Raw genomic sequence first — 16,010 nt, forward strand, 5'->3', positions numbered from 1 at the left:
CCCAGGTTCAAGTGATCCTCCTGCCTCAGCCTCCCAAGTAGCTGAGACTATAGGCATGTGCCACCATGCCTGGGTAATTTTTTTTTTTTTTTTTTTGAGACAAAGTCTCACTCTGTTGCCCAGGCTGGAGTGCAGTGGCCCAATCCCATCTCACTGCAACCTCTGCCTTCTGGGTTCAAGCAATTCTCATGCCTCAGCCCCTCAAGTAGCTGGGACTACAGGTGCATGCCATCATGCCTGGCTAATTTTTGAATTTTTTGTAGAGACGGGGTTTTGCCATGTAGTCCAGGCTGGTCTGGAACTCCTGACCTCAAGTGATTTGCCTGCCTTGGTCTCTTGCCAAAGTGCTGGGATTACAGGTGTGAGCCACCGTGCCTGGCCCCATGTATACATATCTATACATACATATACATACATACATATGGACGTTTCTAGGGCAGCACCAGTTGGGCAGTCCCTCTAGTGGATCCCACACTGTCATTTTTCTGATGCTTATCAGCCCTACAAAAATCAGCAGCATGCCATTCCACACTCCCACTTAATTTTTCTGGCTGGCTCTGCCTACTTCCTAGAAGTAAATAATAGTAAAAACAAGAATGAGAATCAGCCCTCTGGACAGTGCCCATCCTCACTACACATCAGACACGTCCTGGTTCAAGACCACTTGCCACAACTCACTCCTTCACATCATACATGAGCCCCAGGAAGAGCCACTCTGAGTTCATTTTGTATCTTTTATCTCAAAATCTGTACTACACCCTTCAGGGCCAAGACTGGGGTGAGGCAAGCCAGGCACCCAGGGAGCAAAGTTTAAGGAGGTGCTCACTCTCAGGGGCTGACCTTGCAGTTACATGACCCCGGGAGTGGGTACCTCCTTAAATATTGCACCCTGGACACTCTGCCTCACCGTAGTCCAGGCCTTAACTCCGCTCCTCTGTGTTCATGGCATCTCAGCAACGTTTGTGGAATGATGTCCAACCTAATTCTCATCACCTTAACTGGGCTTCAGTATGGGCCAGAGCACAGGCTCAGGGCTCAGAGCTTGCTCTGCTCTTGACAAGCTGTGTGATGTCAGGCCAGTTCCATAACCTCTCTGAACTTTCTGGTTTCTCATTAGTAAATGAAGATAATTCCCACCTCCCCTACAGAGTTGCAATAAAGATTAGCTGAGATTGTGTAAGTGGCATGCTTAACCCAAGATGACATGCAGAGTATGTGTCCATAGTAGGGGCGCTGAGCCATAAAACTGTAAGTTCCCATCATCATTGCTGATAGTGCGGGTACATCCTCATTCACATTGCGGGGTCAAGACATAAGATCTAGAAAATGACCTTTCAATGCCTTGGTTAAAAACTATTTAGCATCTTGAATGCAAGATTGCTTTTTATTGTACTGAAATGGAACTATATACCAGGTGTTCACCAACGAGCCTGTCTTACTGCCTAGCAACCCACTTCCTGAAACTCTTCCCGGGTCCAGAGTCTAAGTGTTTCAGAAGCCACAGGCGAGAAACAGGAAGGGAGCCTCACCCCAGGCGGACTACCCAGGAAACAACGAAGGTGCTGGAGAAGGAAGAAAAAGGAAAGTAGGGCTCACTCACTGCTTTCATTTTGTGGATGTTGGACCAAAACTTGGAACTGCAGTCGGAGGATCCCTGGGTTTTGGGCATCTTGGTCACAGCCTTGCAGGGAGAGGTTGAAGTTCCCTGCCATGTTCCCAGGCTGCTTGTCCTCCAGCTTGAACACCTCGGGGTTGGTGGTGGAGCCCGGGATGTAGTACTCAACCCGCTCCTCCTTCCTCTCGCAGTTGGAGAGGTTGAAGTTGAGGAAGGAGACGCTGGCCCGCAGGTGTGCAGGAATGACAAACTGCCACGTCATGAGCTCATCCTCAGGGAAGCCTTCTGGGTAGTTGGCAGACATCAGGGTTGCTGAGCCTTCACCCTCAAACACAGACTCGATGATGCACAGACCTATTGGGAGTGGAACCCAAACCAGAAAGAATAGGGGGCAATTAGACCCTGTCCTGGTTGTCTGCAGCCAAGGGGTGGGGATATAGGAAAAATGACTGCAGTTCTCAGATCCTGAGCAGAGGGTCTGGATACGGTATATTTGGACTCAAGGCAGAGATTGGGAATGCAGACACATTGGTGGTGTGCGAGTAAATATTTAATAAGCGGTCCAGTGGTAAAGGGGAAAGCCCTGACTTATAGCATCTGCCCACTTCCATAGTGGATATAAATACTCCCACCATGGCTGATTTCAAACTACCAACACCGGGTGACTGAATGTGGAGTTGGGTAGTAGCACACCTTTATGTTTTTCCCTCCATACAGATACGATGATACAAATAACCCTGACAGCACAGGCAACATTAAAATAATTAGGAAGTGATGAGTTTTGAGTATTTATTATCTTTGTTTTTAAAATAATTTATTTAATCATAAGTTAATTTAATTCTATTTTTTATAACGGATCTATTTCACATCAGCTCACAAAATGCCTGAACACTTAACAGTCAGCTCTCTGCCAGGCACAGTGGCTCATGCCTGTAATCCTAGTACTGTGGGAGGCTAAGGCAGGAGGATCACCTGAGGTCAGGAGTTCAAGACCAGCCTGGCCAACATGGTGAAATTCCGTCTCTAATAAAAATACAAAAATTAGCCGGGCGTGGTGGCACATGCCTGTAGGAGAATTGCTTGAACCTAGAGGTAGAGGTTGCAGTGAGCCAAGACAGCGCCATTGCACTCCAGCCTGGGCAATAGAGTGAGACTCTGTCTCAAAACAAACAAAAACAAAAAACAGCTTTGATGAGCCAGTGTGAGTGAGCTCTGCACATCACTGATACATTTACAGAAAATATGAAAGAGATGGAAGACAAAGAAGTTAGAAATGAAGCAATCAAGGTGGGTCTGTGAACCAATCCTTTGTCATTTCTTGAAAACAAGTATCACATGCAAAAAGGATAAAGAGAATCACCCTGTTTGTTTAACAGAGAAGAGGGGGTTCACGCTAGGAATGAGTGGCCCATGTCATTTATAGAAGAGCAGGATCTTCCTTTATGGTATTTAGATCGAGTCTTCGAGATTTGCTGACATTTGGCCATTTCTGACCTAGAACAATGAAGATTTTGTGTGTTTTAATCTAATCAGATAGTGGGGAGGGGCTTGCTCACGTTTTATAGATGAGCGGTTTGCAATGCTGAAGCCGGAGACATTTCTGGGGTGGAACCATGGTAGGTGTAAGGCCATTTTCACTCCTTCTTGCATCTTGATCCGGGACACAGTGCCATTGCTGCAGAAGGTTCCAATCCTGACCACAGTGGCATCGATTCGGCCGCTGATGGAGTGAGTGACTCCGTCTGGGCAGCTCTCACCCGGACCAATCTGCCTCAGGCGAGGGATGGAAAACTGCAGCTCTAAACCGATGCTCTTATGGGCTTTGACGTCCCAGATGAAAGTTCTGTTGAGGGTAGGCAACAACGATGTTGAGGGCTGAAGCTGAACCTCCCCAAAAGGACATGGGCCCGACATACAGTCTGAAAAACAGTCACAATAGCAATTTTGATCACAGATGCTCCAAGGCCCCACACCACTCCTCCTCTACCACTCAGCCCCCTGTAGCAGACTCTTTGGGGCTCTGCTCGGGTGGCCTTTACCAGGCAGGGGCACCCAGGCTCCAGGTTCTGTGAGTCTTAGTGGCCAGTGGCTCACAGATGTACCCTCCTTCAGGGAAGTGCCTCAGCTGGGGAGAGCTGCCTTGAACCAGAAAAGCCTGAAAGGTGTTGCAGCCCCTCATGCCCATCCCAAGGGAGAGGTGCTGTCTATAGTCAATAATGGCCTCCTGCAGGAATTAAAAAGTCTGGCCTCCTTGCTTCAAGTGACATAACCTGGGTATGCCATTCATACTCTGGAGCCCCCATGGGGTCAGGCTGAGGCTACCCTTCAGCTAAAACCACATTTAAACTCAGCTACGTGCCCTGCTCTATCCTGCTTTCCTCACTTCTGAGAGCACTTTCTTGATCAATGACTTAAACAAAAAATCCCTGTCTCAGGCTCTGCTTCCAGGTCAGCAGACTTGAGACATCTCTTAACTACTGTGATTTCCACATTAAGTTCCTGGGGTCCAGTGGGTGAAGCCAGAAGGAGGGCATTTGCAGCAGAGTCTGAGCTTTGGGATCTCCTACTTCTCCTGTACTGAGAGAGTCACGATTTCACAATTTGTAGAGCACAGTGCCAAGATTCATCCTTTAAAACTGGTTTTCCCATCAACACATTCATCAACATAGTGAATACACTCTGAATGTGCAACTCCCCTGGACGGCTGGAACCTGGCGGCACCATTTCTCTTCCTGCGCTGCTTTAATGCTGGTATTTTATAACCACTGCAGTTTAATTAATTTTTTTAAGGCTAACAGCTAATGACATCCTTTGATATATTTGTTTCCTAAGCCTTTTAAAACAAAGCAAGAAACATTGTCATCAAGGAGGAAACAAGAGGAAGGCGAGGGGAAGAACATCAAGGTTTTGTTGTCTTGAGCAGGGGGCATCTGAAAGCTGTGAAGGACTCTGGCCTCCGTAATAATAATTTGTGAATCTTTACTGCTGTTCTATTGGGGTATTTGAAAGTACTGTCCACTCAAAATAGAATTATGGAGAATTTCAGATCAGTCTTAGATCTCTGACATCATCCAGACCTCAGATTTTTGCAAAGCAGTCGTGGATCCAGGTGACTTGGGCTGGCATGTGCAGCAAGTACACGGCAATCCCAGATCCCAGGACGAAAGCTCAGGCTGTGTTTGGTCAACTTTTTCTTGTCAATACACTATGCTGTCTAACCAATAACACAGGGTTAGATAACATGATGACTAACATGACTAAAATTAGACTTTGCATGTTGGTAAAGGTAGTACCTATTTTAGGACCTCATGGAAACTTCGATGTTTATATCAAGCCACCTCTTTCTTTCAAAAGCTGGCCTCAAGTGATTTTCCACTCACACCTCCAGTGTGCCCAGGGCAACATCAGTTGGCTCTGGCTAGGTTCTGTACTCTTGTGGGAACACTTAACTCTTGTAAGGCAGTGACTCTTAGTGCTGGTTCTACCTACAACTCACCTGCGGGCAATTTAAAAACTACACATGCCTGGGCCATCCCAGGGATTCTGATTTAATTCTATAGCAAAATCTGGAGTCAAAAAGCCCCATCTGCCAGCCTGAGCTCTGTCACCAGCCCTGTGACACTGCAAGATCAGGTTATGAAAGTAATTTTTCATGTGATGCTAAGAGCTTTGTTTTTTAGGATGAACACACAGGTAAGAGTAGTCGAAATGAGCAGCATGTCTCGAAATCTTCTCCTGTACTCTGTCTGGTGCAAACATTTTAAATAACTAAAAAGATTCCTGTCCAGAGGATGGAGAAGTATTATTTCTGGAGTGATTCACAACTCATTTTTCCCGCAGATTTCTACTTTCATTAACTCTTTCTTCTTCTTCTTGTTTTTTCTTTTTGGAGATGGAGTCTTGCTCTGTTACTCAAGCTGGAATGCAGTGGTACCATCTTGGCTCACTGCAACCTGTCTCCCAGGTTCAAGTGATCCTCCTGCCTCAGCCTCCCAAGTAGCTGAGACTATAGGCATGTGCCACCATGCCTGGGTAATTTTTTTTTTTTTTTTTTTGTAGAGATGGGGTTTCACTGTGTTGGCCAGGTTGGTCTTGAACTCCTGACCTCAGGGGATCCACCTACCTCAGCCTCCTCAGTGCTGGGATTACAAGTTTGAACCACCATGCCTGGCCTCTCCTTAATCTTCTGATTCTTTTGTCTTCCATATCGGTCAGATGTTTTTAGCACACAAGACGAGCATCACAGACCTGAAGATCTGTAGCTTATGGGCTTCTGTAGGGCTGCCTGAAGAGCCCATGTGCACAGTGGCTAAGTGCAAAGACTCGAAAGCCAGAGTACCGGGGTTCTTCTCCTGAGCTGCTGCTTACTAGTTGTGCCCACTTAGGCAAGTTCCTCTCTCTCTGAACTGCTCATAGGGCTGTTTTAAAGATTGAACAAATTAAGCTGTGTAAAGCATTTAGAACCCTAACTGGTCACATGGGAGCTAAATTAAAAAACTGCAGAGTTTCAGAATAGATCTTACCTCTCTAGCATTAGAGACTGACTTAGCAAGGAAAGACAGGAGGGAGGTATAGACATTTAAAAGACATTGTCAAACAGCTCACGAGTGCCTACTTACCAATATTTTTCTGGATCTCTACGACAAAGTGATTCTCAGGACTCTGGCAGCTAAAGGTAAAGACTATTCTTTCTCCAGACTTGATGGACAACATGGTTGTATGTCTTTTAGAAATGACGATATAACAGGGTTTTGCCAGCAGAGTCGGGGTCCCCAGCTTTATAAGAACTGTAATGTTGCTTTCTCGTGGCAGAGCAATCTCAAAAGCTTCTGAAGGAAGGAAGGAAAATGAAGTGAGCAGGATGATTTAGGTCTGCAAACTGCTGTGGCCCCCGACCCCAGTCTGATTTAGAGAGGATGCCCTCTCTGACAACTTTGTTCTTTCCCTCCTTTTCTGAGAAGGAGGATGGTACAAAATGACAGTCCTGACCTCAGCAATCAAAAAGAACCATGACGCTGGTGGCTGGTCACTGACATGTGTTTCTTGTTTGCGTTATCAATTTTGCTACAAATTGAAAACAGTATACTGTGTTCTAGATGTCTTGAACAGTATGCTGTTAGATATCCCATCTGAGCAGTATTAAATAACAACCAGAGTAACCACCACACCTTTTCTCAACATGACTGTAGAACAAAGTCTACACACAGAAACCATCCATCACAGGGAGACACATTTATCTGCAAAGGGCTGCTGTCCCTTGACCTGGGTGCTTTATATGCCCAGCACATACATACATATGTACGTACGGTAGTGGGGGGCTAGAAAAACATTTGCAGAAATTAGATATAATCATATTGTATCGATGAACTCAGAAAGTTAGAACAAAACAATGCTATTATCTCAGATTGGGGTTTAGTAAAAACACCTGAGCAAACAATATCAAGCAAGTGAGGTGGGGGATGATTATTAAATAGAATTGTACAAATGTCAGGGTAGGGCTCTGGTTCACAAACAAGCTCAATCTCCTTCCCATTTGCTTTGCTTGATCGATTAAGTGCTCTTAGACCAAGAAGGGAGAGCCACTTTCTCCTTAGCAGCCACTGCCCCTGCCCTATCTTGGATTCTGATTCTGAGTCTCCGGACAGCTGATGGCCTGGGAACAGCGGACGATGGGAGGATCGTCTGTAGGTGAATCCTGTGGAGGGAGCCTAGGGGCTTACAGTGCCTCTGTAGTACCATGTTCTGGTACAAACAGCTGGTCGGGATCTGTTATCGTGCTGGCACACAAATGGTGCTTGATAAGCAGTTGGTGAATGAATAGCAATCTAATCAGAAGCTTTTGTTTCCCATCTATTCTTTTTTCCCTCTTTAAAAATTTATTTTTTAAAAATCAACCTTATTGACAGTAATTTACACACATTAAAAAGGACCCACTCATTTTAAGAGTTTTGACAAACGTATACACTCATGTGACCACCACAATCAAGATATAGAAATATTTTCCTCACCCTCAAAAGTTCCCTCAGTGCCCCTCTGCAGTCAACCTCCACTCTAAGTCCTTGAAAACTGTCAATGAGTTTGTCCTGCTCTGGACCTTCATGCAAATGGAAGCCTATAGTACTTTCCCTTTTGTAGCTGGCTGCTTCTGCTCAGCATGCTTGTGAGATTCACCCATGCTGCTGCATGGGACAGTAGTGTCCTCCTTTTTATTGCTGAGTACTATTCCATTGACAGACTAGGCCATGATTTATTTATCCATGTACCTACTGATTGACATCTGAGTCCTCTTCAGTGTTGGACCAGCCATGCGCTATAATTTTACCATAACTGCTAGGCTGCACAAGACTGGATGGATTTCTGCCAGCCGCCATGAGTGAGCATGCTGTATTCCCACAGCTCAGCGGCTGAATGTGATCACACATGTGGATTTCTGTCACCCTCCTCTTGTGCCTCTCTCTCCATGCTACACTCTGCTCCAGCCCCGCTGGCCAGCTGCTCTTTACATAGTATGGAAATTGATCTCCCAACCTGTGATATGAGTGATATGAACTGTAAATATTTCCCCCAGTTTATCATTTGCCTTTTGACCTCACTTAGAATGGTTTTTCAGGTACGAACTTTGGGCCTCTGTTCTTTCATTGTAAAATGAAGGGGTGGGGCTAGAATAACTCTACACTCCCTGCCGGCTCTGAGTCTATGACCAGTACCTGAGGAAGTGGGAAGCGACTTTGTAACTGGAAGCATTCCCAACTACTGCTCAGAAGTGACATATCTCTCTGGGCACTAGGGCACCATCATGGACAGTTTTATGACTGCAAGAGAGCTTAGGTTTCCATTTTTGGAGCAAAACTTCTTGTCTTTCTGGCTTCTGCGTGTAACCCTCTCCACCTTAATCACTGTGTTCAGGCCACCTTTGCCTTCTTGCTTGAACACACCAACCTCTTTCCCACCTCAGGGCCTTTGCACGTGCTGGTCCTGACACCAAAAGTGCTTTCTCTAGAAAAAGCTGGCTCCTTTTTGTCATTCCAGTCTCAGCACAAAGGTTGCATTTTCCGAGAGGCCTTCCCTGACCAGCCCACCTAAAATGCTCCTCCTGCCGCCACCTCAGTCCTCCTGAACCCTGTGCTTCATGTCTGTGAGCTCCTACAGGAGGCAGCAGGAACTTGCCTGTATTTTTTAGTGGTAGCCCCAGGACCTAGACAGTGCCTGATCCCCACAAGGAGACAAAACATTTCAAGCCCCAAAACAGCTCCATATAAAACTATTAGTCCCTGTGTTCTTGGCTTCACTGCATTTAATTTCTCATAGACATACCACCATTCCCATATTTTACTTTGGGCTAATAAATTCTGGCAAGAACAAGGAACTATGAATCTTTTAATTAATAGCTTGAGAGAGAATACATTCTCCAAGGCAGAAGTTTTATTTACTCAAATGCTTGGTCTTCAAGCCGTGTGGTCATTTAGAATCTTCTGAGGCTGAGGAGTTCTTTAAGACGTCAGATTAAAAATGAATCCAGATCTATGTTCAGAAACCCAGTTGCCAGATTTATATCTGAGCTGTATATTACAACTCTTGTGTTCTTTTTCTGTAATCATGAAAACGTCTGTGTTATTTGTAAAAAACTTTATTGGAGCACCCAGTCTCTCCAAGTTGGGCTAATTTACCATCGAGTGAAGCTGAGTCCAATCTGAGGCTACAGCCCGCCTAGCTATGTTACCAGTTTCTTTCTCATTCCCATTTCCCCTTCTGTCAGCTTTTTTACCCTTTATTTAAACATTCCTGCCCCCATGATCATTATTTTAAATCAGTGCTAGACACTAAGCAGAGCTGCATTGCCTGAAGCTAGAGATGGGGAGAGGGGATGGAGCACCAGGGGGCCAAGCAGACTGTGTAGGGTGAGGGGACTGTTTTGTATCTTGACATAGCAGTGATTACACCTTGTATACAAATGCCAAAATTCATCAAACTGCACACCTAAAATTGATGATGTTTATTTTATGTAAGCTATACCTTAATAAAAAGAAAAAAGCGTTCAAAAGATCATGTTTTTACACAAAGTAAGCATGTAATAAATTAACAAAAGAATAATCATTACCACAGTTAAAATATGGTGTAATAATAACTGGGGGTGGGGCCTAGGTATATGTAATATTTTAAACCTCTTTAACTTAGATTCAGAGATGACCAAAGTTGATCTCACCAAAATCTCTCCACTCAGTTCTTCTGTGTTGTTTAGCCAGGTTAGTACCCAAAATAATTCTGGGTATATGGCAAGTTATTCTATTACAATAACAGCCAAAGAAAAATGTGTAATCTCTCTTTTTTTTTGAGATGGACTCTCACTCTGTTGCCCAGGCTGGAGTGCAGTGGCGCAACCTTGGCTCACTGCAACCTCCACCTTCTGAGCTCAAGCTATTCTCCTGCCTCAGCCTCCTGAGTAGCTGGGACTAAAGGCACGTGCCACCACGCCCAGCTAATTTTTGTATTTTTAGTAGAGATGGGGTTTCACCATGTTGGCCAGGCTGGTCTTGAACTCCTGACCTCAGGTGATCCACCTGCCTCGGCCTCCCAAAGTGCTGGGATTATAGGCGTGAGCCATTGTGACCAGCCAGAAAAATATATAATCTCTTTTAGAATTTTTTTTTCTTTTCTTTTCTTTTGTTTTTGTTTTTTGTTTTTTTTTTTTTTTTAGGACAGAGTTACCCTCTGTTGCCCTGGTTGGAGTGCAATGGCGTGATCTTGGCAACCTCCGCCTTTGAGACTCAAGTGATTCTCGTGCCTCAGTCTCCCGAGTAGCTGGGACTATAGATGTGCCCACACCTGGCTAATTTTTGTATTTTGTAGTAAAGAGGGGGTTTTGCCATGTTGGCCGGGCTGGTCTTGAACTCCTGGCCTCAAGTGATTTGTCCACCTCGGTCTCCTGAAGTGCTGGGATTACAGGTGTGAGCCACCATGCCTGGCCTAGAAATTCATTTTTTAAAGAATTTTGGAAATGATGTATTCATTCAACAAACATTTTCTGGGTTTATAATCTATTCTAGTGACACACTTGGTGCAAATGCCTTAATGATAAAAACAGCCAGAGTCCCTGCCCTTAGGGAATTAATAGCCTAGACTAAGGGCCTACGAATGGTCTGGGATAAAGTTCTAAGCCCCAGTAGGTGTAACAAGGGTTTTTTTTTTTTTTTTTGGTCTATGGTGAGAAGTAGGGATTCACTTCTATTTTTTTTCCATATGGAGAGCCCATTGTTCCAACTCTCAGCATTGAATATGCCAGTCCTTCCTTCATGAATTACTAATGCTACTTCTGTTGTTTATATTTTTTATTTAGGGTCTAAATAACCCAGATTTTCATGCAAACTCATTTTGCAATCAAGGAAGACGAAACCTTATGAAGGTTAAATGACTCACTCCTGGTAGACGTTTAACATCTTAATATGTTTCTTTGTCCTGGCTGAGATGATCAACCCAGCACGTTCTACTGTCCAGTTGTAGTTTGTAACTATTCTTTGGTGTACCAGACCAGAGCATTTGGGCTTGAGTAATCCCCACCTGGTGTCCAGCTCATAGTTCAAAGGAAACAACTAAGCTAAAGACACATGATAGGCAAAGCTGAATTTAGCTACCTTTCCATCAGGAGATGACTTACAGGCTCTTTTCTAGGGTCACAGCCAAGGACTCATCATCCACATGGCTGTCATTTTTAATGGTGCCCCTCATCCTAAATGATAAATAAGTTAGCCAGAAGGGGTGAACAGGAGCAAGAAGATAATGATTCAACCTTGTACACACTTGAAATATGGACTCTCTCTCCTGACCCCCACCAAGTCTACCACTCTAGAGGTACTTATTTCACTGCAATAAAAACAGTGGTAAAATCCCCACTGCTTAAGTAGAGTAACTTGTCAGCTCATTTGATCACAAATGCTTGGATCACACCACTTTCTTTTGCCTCCCCAGGAATTTGGTATTTCATTGGTCTAATATTTCAGAAAATCATTACCCAGGTTCAGAGAAACTCAGAAATGCTCCAGATTCTGGTGTGACTTTGAGGCCTTATGGGCTGAAAGACATCCAAGCTTTCACTATAGCAGTGTGTGGGCTCCTGGGCTTGGGACATTTGGAAAAGCTTACAAGGCACAGGCTTGAGCTCCTGAGTCACACACAGCTCTTTTCTTCAGCTCTCCTGCCTCCTGACCTCTCCTTATTAGGACACATTTGTGAGTATCTGCCTCACCAGCTCCCTCCTGGGCAGGCAGGGTTGGGGGAAGAATTTCCATTTGTTTTAATCATCATTCATGATTCACCATTCACTAATCACCATATCACACATCCCTGTTATTTGTTCTCCCTGCCATTCTATTTCTTTGCAATTCTTGATTCTAGTAAGGGAAACTAATGTAGGGGAGGGAATTCCATGTGATAAACACCAGGAAGTTGTTTTTCTCCGAGATCTGTCAAATACAGTTTAAAAGACTGGCAAAGTACTAGCAACCCATCGAAAATTTGTAGATGAATTGGAACAAGTTGCCTCAATTCTGGGTGTGGTTGCCTGTGGGACTTGGCTCTCATTCACTTTCTCCATCCAAGGAAGATGGACTGAGCAGCTCCCAGCCAGGGCTGGGCTCAGCCTGGGCACTAGGAGATACATATTAAGATGCATGATGCCCTGGAGGAGTTCCCAGGATGCCAAGGGAGGCAGACTCAAACCAAGAAGTTTGTGGTTGATCCGTCACGGCTTGCATGCGAGTCAGGTTCCACTTTTGGCCAAAATAGCCCTGTCCTCTCTTAGGAAGAGGTCACATTGCAGACCAGCATTCCACTCTCAACAAGTCCAGCAACTGGTGTTTCCTCCATCCATGCAGCAGATCCCTGCTTTTCAGACTGAGCATCAGATAAGTCGTAATTTGCTTTTAGGGGCCAGGTTTGCAAAAATACATTTCATTAAATTGTGGATGTGCACACCATGAGAGCCTCAGGATGTCCAGCAGACTGGCAAATTTATACCTTACCTCATATCCACCCCGAGGGGACACACACACCATTGAAATGATTTCTCCCAACCTTTATTCCCTGCGGGGAGCAAGTGTTGAATTCACATACATTGAATGTACGTTTGCCTGTCTACCCATTCATTACACCCAGATAGTAATTTTAGGACACCAGTGAAGTTCAAGGTACTCTGAAGACATTGAGGGTCTACTATCAACCATCTGGGGGTGGTGGTCAAGGAAGACTTCACAGAAGGGGCATGACTTAAGATGGGTCTTATAGAATGGATATGAGTGTGCCAACCAGGAACAGTGAGATGAGTGTCAGGAAGGATAGATGGAAGGTACAGCAGGCGCAAAGATGCCAAAATATGAAAATCGTGGCTTCCTTGGAGCCACTCTGGAGAGTTTGATTTGGCCAGAGTTTTGTTTGGGTGGGTTGAGGAGGCTGGAGAAGTGGGAAAGGGCTTGGTTGTTGGCCATGGAGTTTGGGCTTCACCCACTGGGACCAGCATACCTTAGCAGCTTGGTGTGGTGGTGAAGAGTACAGATTCTAGAATCAGACTGTCTAGGGTCAATTACTGGCTCTACCACTCATCCAGATGTGACCCCTTGGGCAAATTCCTTAGCTTCTCGGTACCTCACTTTCCTCATCTACAAACAGGAAAATAATGAGATTCCTTGTAAGGCCTAAATGAGTTAATACCTACAAAGTGCTTAGAATGGTGCCAGGTGGTCAATTGATACTGGCTGTTAGTATTGTTGATATTATCAATGATAGCATATTACAACTACTACTAGCAGTGATGGGGCACTATTGAAGGGTGTTAAGCAGACAACAATAGCAGCGGTTTGGCTCTGAGTCTAAAGCCTACAGTCCTGGCTGGCTGGGTGGGGACTAGGTAAGGCAGGCAAGGCACCGAAGAGGCAAACCTTAAGGAGGCACTCACTGTCAGGGTGGTGCCACTTAAGGAGGCAAGTGTGAGTGTCTCCTTAAATTCTGCACACCTTATCTGCCTCACCCAGCCATGGCCCTGGCCCTGATCATTGGCTATTAATAGGCCCTTCTACTTGTTGACTCATGTGACTCCAGCACCTTCACTGAGACTCAGAGAAGTGACCTCACTTCTCCAAGTTTGCTGAGCTCAGGAGGCAACTGGGACATTCTGGTTCAACCCTGGAACCTCTGCAGTCTCCACCCACCCAGGGTACCACACTGAGCTGCCCTCATAGAAGCTGCCAAGGCTGGTCAAGTCACCCAGCAGAAGAGGAGGAACTGCTGCCATTCTTTATTTCTTTCCTTCCTTCCTCCCTCTCTCCCTCCCTCCCTCCCTTCCTCCCTCTCTTCCTCCCTCCCTTCCTTCCTTCCTTCCTTCCTTCCTTCCTCTGTCTCTGTCTGTCTGTCTCTCTTTCTTTTTTTTGTCTACCCTGGAGGTGACAGAAACTGCCATTCTTATTAAGTGAATGCAGTTGTTGGCTGATTCCAAGAAGTAGGGGGTCACCTCCAACAGAATTCATTCTAACAGTGCCTGCTGTGTGAGGGTTGGGGGTGCCAGACTGTCACATCGCCTAACTTGGAGTCTTCCTAGTCCAGTGGACCTGAAGCAGTGAGGCCTAAAGGAATAGAGAGACAACAGGTTTAGACACTCAAAATCCATGTGTCATTGACTTGGCCGGGTCCATTTAGACTGGTAAATTGAGGTGTAAGTCTTGCCAACAACAGGAAGACCACTGATCTGCCTACCTGGAAATAGTTCATTTCCACCTTCACATAAGAATGAACTAGAACATGAATTGCCATTTCAAGGGCAATCATTCTCTCTTGGATGGGAGAAAAACCTTTGGAATCTAGACACCAGGCCTATCTAAATGGCAACAACAACAAACATTTAACGATTCCTTAATATGAGGCAGCCTCCCTGCACATGTTTATAAGTATTTATAAATCCCCACAACCACTCCATAAAGTAGGTTCTAATATTAATCCCCATTATACAGATAAAGAAACTGAGGCTTGGGCAGTTTAAGTAACGTGCCCAGGCATATATGATTAATAAGAGGTAAGGACAAGTTTTGTGCCCCAGCTCAGCTCTGACGCCGGTGCCCGGGGTATGATAAATGACTATTCAGCAGAGCTAGCCCCACCCGAAGAACTCCATACACAACCAGGAACTTTCTGATGATGGTGGGTTGTTCTTACCAACAAAGTCAATCAAGGTAGAATAAAGTATTTCCAAGCTGCTGGCTCTCCAGGATATCAAAAGGAAAATATATTTGTTTTAAATGGTCCAACAAGCATATTGCATTACTGCAAATCCTCCTTCATGTCAAAGTAATTTGAAAGTATAGTTGGAATTTAAGCTTAATATTTAAATTCCACAGAATTTGAAATGTTTGGGGCATGGTTGTTGTTTTGTATTGTTCTTTTTTGGCAGTGCCAGGTGTAAGGTTCTAAGAAAGGGAACTGGCATGGTTCTGCTGCTGATGGCTCCACAGCTTCCTCAGGTCTGCCCACGGGGTGTGGGCATGGGAGGTTAATGTGGCCGAGTTGGTGGCAAAAGAAAAGCAGCCATGATTCTAGAACAAAGTACTGAGAATGAAAGGCCAGTGCCAAGTTTTAGCAGAAAAGCATGCTATAGAAGCCCTGGCCTGCAGGACTCACTTCTCTAGACAGCTGTCAGTGAGACTCATGGGAAAATCCGATGCAAGTTTGAGTCAATTTCAAGCAGGCTTCTGCTTGGCTTGGCAGGAAATGCTTCTTCCTAAAAGAGACCCCGACCTGTCCTTTTAGGTATCTGAGCTATAAAGCCTTTCATCCACTGGTTTGGAAGTCAAGTAGCACCTGCCAAGACCTGCCAATTCCCTTTCCCCACCCCACTCCTTCCACCTATTCCCATGGCTGGTTTCAGGAAAGAGTCTGTCAAGACAGCAGGGCAAATCTCTCATTCATCTTCTGAGAAGTAAAGAGATGTGAAATGATGGCTGCTTACCAGACGTCCCTAGAAAGAAGCTGGGGCAAGGTACAGCAGTCAGGCCAAGCTGAGGAAATGCCTTCAGGCTACTGTTGCAGGTCTGGAGAAAGGGATGGGTGGCAGGGCAGGTGACCATCCCATTCCCCAACCCCAATGGCAGGTACACCTCCCAACTAAAGATACTGTGCCACAGGTGGCTACAAGAACTTGCCTGCCATTCTACCATTATACGCTTTCCAAAGGAAAGGACCACATTAAACACTGCAGTGATCAGTCAACACCCAGGAACGACTGGACACTGACCCTAGTTATCAGTAAAGGACCTGGGGAGTGATCAAGCACAACCTCCCACCCACAGTGGGACTGGGACACAGGACTGCACTGGGAGGTCAGGGCAGGGAAGAAGGCCCGAGGGAATCGGACAAGGGC

General features: G+C 45.3%; 1 protein-coding gene across 1 annotated transcript in view; it reads right to left on the minus strand.

Moving 5' to 3' along the window:
- CDCP1 (CUB domain containing protein 1) overlaps positions 1-16,010 on the minus strand; it is a 57,778-nt gene that overhangs the window by 22,523 nt on the left and 19,245 nt on the right. Inside the window, exons 2-4 of the mRNA XM_011952651.1 lie at positions 6,235-6,444; positions 3,172-3,534; positions 1,601-1,969 (exon numbers count right to left, since the gene is read on the minus strand). Of these exons, the coding sequence (XP_011808041.1) occupies positions 1,601-1,969; positions 3,172-3,534; positions 6,235-6,444 (942 nt within the window). The remainder of the gene's footprint in view (positions 1-1,600; positions 1,970-3,171; positions 3,535-6,234; positions 6,445-16,010) is intronic.

Source organism: Colobus angolensis, unplaced genomic scaffold (genome assembly GCF_000951035.1).
Source record: "Colobus angolensis palliatus isolate OR3802 unplaced genomic scaffold, Cang.pa_1.0 Scaffold344, whole genome shotgun sequence".
Classification (NCBI taxonomy): domain Eukaryota; kingdom Metazoa; phylum Chordata; class Mammalia; order Primates; family Cercopithecidae; genus Colobus; species Colobus angolensis.